The following is a 6000-nucleotide window of genomic DNA, read 5'->3' as shown; positions in this document are numbered from 1 at the left end:
CCTAAGTTCAAGGCCTGCCTAGGCTACGGTACATTCAAGGACAGCCTGGAGACCTTATCTCAAAATTAAATGTAAAAAATTAGGGCTCAGAGCACATATACAGTTCAGGGATCTAGAAAACAGATCCCCAGTTTCTTCCACGGCTCTCCATTTGTAATCATTTCAAAATTTATTTTTAAAATTATTTCTTTATTTTTATATTTCATCTATCATATGTGTGGAGGGGGTACTTTCATGGAGGTCAGAAGACAACTTATGTGTTCAGGTTTTCCTCCTGCCCTGTGGGTCCTAGGATGAAACTGAGATCATCAATCAGGTAGCAAGTGCCTTTATCCACTCAGCAACCCTGCCAGCTCAAAATCCTATTTTTCCCCCCTTGAAAGCCAATTTTTATTTCTAAAAGTTAAAAAAAAAAATTGGACTTTTTTGGGATATTATCTTGGAATACCATATCATGCCAATATCATAATCAGCATGGAAATGTTTATAATTACATTATAAAACAAAGAAGGACCAATGGTTAAGCCTGGAAAGTCAAATCAGCCAGAGCAAGTATGGAGAGCTGCCTGGCAGGAGGGACCAACACCAAGGTTCTGCACTAGGATCCACGTTCTACATAAAACTCCAGAAACACTGGGGGGGGGGGTGATGGGGGGATGGGATGGGATAGGGTGTGGGGGTTACAGCTAGTTACAAGAACCTGCTTCATAAACAAAACCAAACAAAGATGAAAATCAATTTGTTGCTGCAAACCAACTAAACCAAACAGTGCTACTAAGATTGTTTTATTTGCAAGACAAAGGTCATGCCTGAAGTTAGCATGGACGGCAGGGCTCTGCTACCAGCCAGGAGGCGTCCAGTACCAATTCAGCACGGAGCAGGCGCCTGCGTCTTCCGCTGGAGGCACAGCCATTTGGTTGGCACTTCATAAGAAGATCTCTGCACCTGGTCTTCATCATAAGGTATGTGCCAGGAATCTCCCGTTGTCTGCACCACTGTGTCATAGCTGAGAGTATGCTGATGGGTTAAAGAGAGCCAAACCGTGAGAACAACAACGAAGGTTACTGACGTCCCTCATCACTGGACTTCCTTCCTTCCTTCCTTCCTTCCTTCCTTCCTTCCTTCCTTCCTTTGTGTATCTTTGTGTGTGGTGTATGCACATGTACATACCAATACACATGCCTGTGCAGGCACAGAAGCCAGAGGCTTCTTCTACCATTTTCCATATTATTCCATTGAGGCAGGGTCTCTGCCTGAACAGAGAGCTCCTGTATTTTTGTTTTGTTTTTTGTTTGTTTGTTTTTGTTTTGTGTGTGTGTGTGTGTTTGGCAGCTAGCAAGCACAAACAAGCCTATCTCTACTCCACACATGTTATGAGTATGTTCTCCCCGCTAGCCTGGTCCCACAGCCGTGCCAGCCCCAAATAACACACAGGGATGCTATATTAGATATAAGGCTGTTGGCCTGTTACTAGCATTACTTATTGGCTAGCTCTATCTTAAATATTAACCCATTTCTATTAATCTAAGTGTTTCCAAATGGTCTTATTACCAGGAGAGAGGATCCAGTGTTCTGCTCTCTAGGTCCTACATGTTAAATATCCTCCTACCTTTCCCTGAAACCTCCTTCTCTCCTAGTCCCGCCTATCTTGCTTTCCTATTGGCCAACAGTGCTTTATTCATTAACCAATAAGAGAAACATGTTTACAGAATGACATCTCCCATCACACACACTACTACTGAGGCTACAGGCATGTGGAAGAACACACTGGGCTTGTAATGTGGACCCAGGGATCGAAACTCAGCAAGCACTAACCACTGAACCACCTCTCCAGACCCCACAACAATAAAATCATGTAAAAGGGGAGTTTCATTTTAAGGTTAAGAACTCTCTATAAGAGTGTCATATTTACAAGTTATAAGATTATTTTATTGTGAGAAGAGAAAAATCAAATATTGAAAGTAGAAAAATAGCTCTCAAGATTATCTTGAAGTGAATCTCAGATGTGTACGTCTAAAAAGTGATATTTTATTTTGTAATTCTAAGATCAGTGTTTTTACTAGCCTTTCCCTAGCACTGACATCAGATAAGTATGATGGCAGAGTAAACAGGAATCCCAGCACAGGAGGTTGAGCCAAGAGGGTGATGAGGCCAGCCTGGTTCTTTGAGAGTTTCAGGCCAGACAGGGATACACGGTGAGAGCTTGTCTGATTTAACTGCATACATTAATATGTATATGTATGAATGCATGCATACATCAGACTAATCAACAATTCCTCAGCCTCATCAAATCTCTATTGTTTGTACTTTCCCCATTACTACATATGTATATACATGCATTTTGTAGTTTATTAACTGAGAAGTAAAATAGGGTTACTGCTTTCGAGGGATTGGACTACTTGTAATCATCCTGTAATGCAGAGATGCCCTTCCCATCTCTATTTTCACTGAACTTGTATTTTTCATTTTTGCTGTTGTTTCTGAGAAAACTGGGTCAGTTGTTTTGAATCATTTCCCATAATAAAGTCCTGATTTTGCTGATTTAATAATTGCTGTGATGTCACGGGTACTCTTTCACTATACATTTGTTTTGTATTTTAGTTTATTTTTAAGATTAATAAACTTAGCCAGGTGGTGCATACCTTTAATAGTGGCAGAGGCAGGTGGATCTCTGTGGGTTTGAGGCCAGCCTGGTCTATACAGTGAGTTCCAGGATGGGCTCTAAAGCTACACACGCTACACATAGCGAAACCCTATGTACTGCATGCAGCATGTTTTGAAATATACTACACTGTGGAATGGCTGCTCAAGCTATTTAATGTGTGTTACCAACTTTTTATTTTTCACAACGAGAAAACTTAGAATCTACTCTCTTAGTAGTCTTCAGGAATATAACACATGGGCTGGAGATGGTGCAGTGGTACTGCTCAGCAGAGGACCAGAGTTTGGTTCCCAGGACCTATGTCAGGTGGCTCACAAATGCCCGTAACACCTGCTCCAGGGATCTATATCCTCTTGCCTCTTTGGGCGCCAGCACTGATGTTTGCACACCCACACAGACACAAACACATGATTAAAAATGAAAAAGGAATATAATATGTTAGCTGGGCCTGGCAAATAAAATAGGAGGATAGTAAAGTCAAAATCTATTTGTGTTCAGTGTGTTCAAAGCTAGCCTGTCCCAAAAATAAAAAGTAAAAACTGGGCTGAGGATGCAGTTCAGTGGTAGAGGACTTGCCTAGTATGTGTGAGGCTTTGAGTTCCGTCTCTAACCACACACACACACACACACACACACACACACACACACACACGTACATACATGTACACAAATGTAATTTAAATTAAGAAATAGGAAAAACTGCTTGAAAGAAAAGTATGACAGGATAAGGTGTTTCAAGCTTTTTCAAGTAAACAGGAAGATGGAAACACAGAGTGTCTAAGTATAGGTGAAGGTGCTGTTTCAGGCACAATCACACAATACTCCAGATGTTTTAATATGTCAATCAATTTGGGGCTGGCCTGTGAATACTTTTGCTCTGACAGACGCTGTTTCTAGGAACTGGCTAACTACCACACTAAAACAAAAAGGAAATATTTAGAACTTTCAACATTTAAAGAACTGTGCCACCCTCTTTCTTTAGGCAAGACTCTATCAGTATCACTTAAGAGCAGACCCCATACCTGGAAAGTCAGTTTTGACCTTGGAGAACCTTTCACGATTGCCAGCTGATGTCCCTGCTGCCACTTAAAGAAGAGGCGCTGGGTGTGCGCGTCAGGCAGGCAGGCCTTGTGGTCCCGCATCAGATCTTTCGTGATAAACTTGCAGTGATTGCCTGAGTTCAGGGTGGCGTAGAGCAGGAATGGATCATCCTTCGATCTGCAGTGGACAGGAGGAGGAGCACAGTCAGTCATGGCAGGGGCGGAGGGCTTTCCCTCCACCCATTTACTTGGGACATCCCTTGGGGGTGCCAGTGGTTCTTGACAGAGGCAATCTGAGTTTTCCTTGACACGCCTGGTGTCCTTAGTCGGTGACACTATCTAAAACACAATGGAAAGCTGGGGGAAGGGACTGCTAAAGCCTGGGACTTAAAAAACTTTCAGGTCAGCATGGGCTAGAGTTGTGACCTTATCAGAAAAACAAAACCAAAACAACCCTGAAAACCCACAGGATTTTATACGGAAGACGATGAGTAATGTTAGAGCCTAAAAATCCACAGGATAGGAGTTTTCTTTGGAAGACGATGAGATTGTTAGAGCAGGTTTATATGGGGGACTGATTATGTGGACTCACTACACTGTTCTGTTTTATGTTCGAAAGATTTGTTTGGTACTTTAATGGAGAATACAAGTTAACATTAAAAGCATAAATATTTAAATCCCGAGACACAGGAAACTAGTGAGTCAATCTTTATAACAGAGCTTAGAACTTGAATAGTTGCATTAAGTACAGGTCCCAAAGCAGGCAGCAATACCAATTCCCAAGAGACTTCTGGGTTATAGCACATGATGTATCTCTTTCTTTAAGAAAAACAATGACGATGATGGTGATGAACATACAGACTTTCCATGAACTTGTGCAGATTTTACATTTTACAACTATTCTCTCATTCACCCTCCACAATAACCTCATGAAGATTATGCATGGAGTAAATACCTTTCCAGGTGGGAAATGGCAGGTGTGTGATCTGAAATAAGCCTATACTCCTAATGCTTACCAACACTTCGAGAGTGACAACATCGAGAATATTAAGTCTTTTGCTTCTGAAGCAACAGAAATGCCTCCCCTCAGTGTAAACAAGTGATTTGGTTTGTGATTTGAGTGAGGAATTGACCTCCCGAGTCATGCATCAAGAGCCACTTCACCTTTTTAAGTCTTTGTGGGGTCCTGAAAACATTGAAATTGTCCCTTCTGAACTAATGAGTCCTAGACTTAGTGCTGAGGCACACTGTAAAGTGACAGCCAGGCAAGTTTGCAAATAATGTGTGCCAGCAGAAGCAGTAGGAAAACCCGAGGACACTGAGGGTTTGTCCGTGCGGCCCAAGGCCTCCCATCTTCCTGCATTGCTGCTTTCTATTAATGAACTGCACAATGTGGTACTAATCATGTTTGCTGCGCTCCTTTGCCTTCCTGGGAAGCTGTAGCTCAATAGCAATTTTCTATTAGGATAAATCCAGCCGGGCAGTGGTGGCACACACCTTTAATCCCAGCACGCATGAGGCAGAGGCAGGTGAATCTCTGTGAGTTCCAGACCAGGCTGGTCTACAGATCCAGTGCCAGGACAGACTCCAAAGCTACACAGAGAAACTCTGTCTCGAAAAACAAAACAACAACAACCCCCCCCCAACAACAACAGAAAACAAAAAAGCAAAAACAAAATAATAAATCCAGATCCTTTGTGTGGTCCTCTATAATAAGGTCTTCTCTCTGATTTCAGAACTTTTTCCTTCCCTTCCCCATTGCCTCCCTCCCTTCCTCCCCCCCCCCCTTTTCTAGACAGGGTCTCATGTATCCCAGGATGGCCTCTGAGTAGCACAGGATGACCTTGAACTCCTGATCTTCCTGCTTCTACCTCCCAGGACTAAGATCACAGGTGGTACCAGCACCACTGGTTTCTTGTGGGGCTGGGGATGGAACTCAGAGCTTCCTGCATGCCAGACAAGTTTTCTACCCACTGAACTGCATCCCCAGCCCCAAAAGATTACTTTCTGGTTGCTCTTCTAACCCATCCATGCTGGCCTTCTTCTTTTACCAGTGGCCAGCTTATTCCTACACCAGGGACTTTGGATCTTTGCTGCCCCTGTGTGAGGGAGGAGCACTGTGAGGCGAGGAGTCCTTCTCATCACTCCCACTTCCCACAGCACTGAGCACTGGCTACAATGAGGCTATCTGGTGGCTTGTTTCTGTTCGGACTAAAAGGGCAAGGAGCTTTGTCATCGGCACTGAGAACAAATACTGTGTTCGTATTTGCAGAGTGTCTGCTCAGTGATCAGTTTAGG

The 6000-nt window shown here is 43.1% G+C and overlaps 1 protein-coding gene across 1 annotated transcript in view; it reads right to left on the bottom strand.

The window, feature by feature from the left end:
* Positions 1-772: 772 nt before the first annotated feature.
* The window catches only part of Prorp (protein only RNase P catalytic subunit), an 85610-nt gene continuing 80382 nt past the window's right edge, over positions 773-6000 (bottom strand). The window contains exons 6-7 of the mRNA XM_051195850.1: positions 3685-3880; positions 773-1017 (exon numbers count right to left, since the gene is read on the bottom strand). Of these exons, the coding sequence (XP_051051807.1) occupies positions 868-1017; positions 3685-3880 (346 nt within the window). The 3' untranslated portion in view covers positions 773-867. The remainder of the gene's footprint in view (positions 1018-3684; positions 3881-6000) is intronic.

This window comes from Phodopus roborovskii, unplaced genomic scaffold (assembly GCF_943737965.1).
Source record: "Phodopus roborovskii unplaced genomic scaffold, PHOROB, whole genome shotgun sequence".
In the NCBI taxonomy this organism is placed as follows: Eukaryota; Metazoa; Chordata; class Mammalia; order Rodentia; family Cricetidae; genus Phodopus; species Phodopus roborovskii.
Note: the sequence above shows the minus strand (reverse complement) of the source record. Positions and strands in the feature narration are given on the sequence as shown.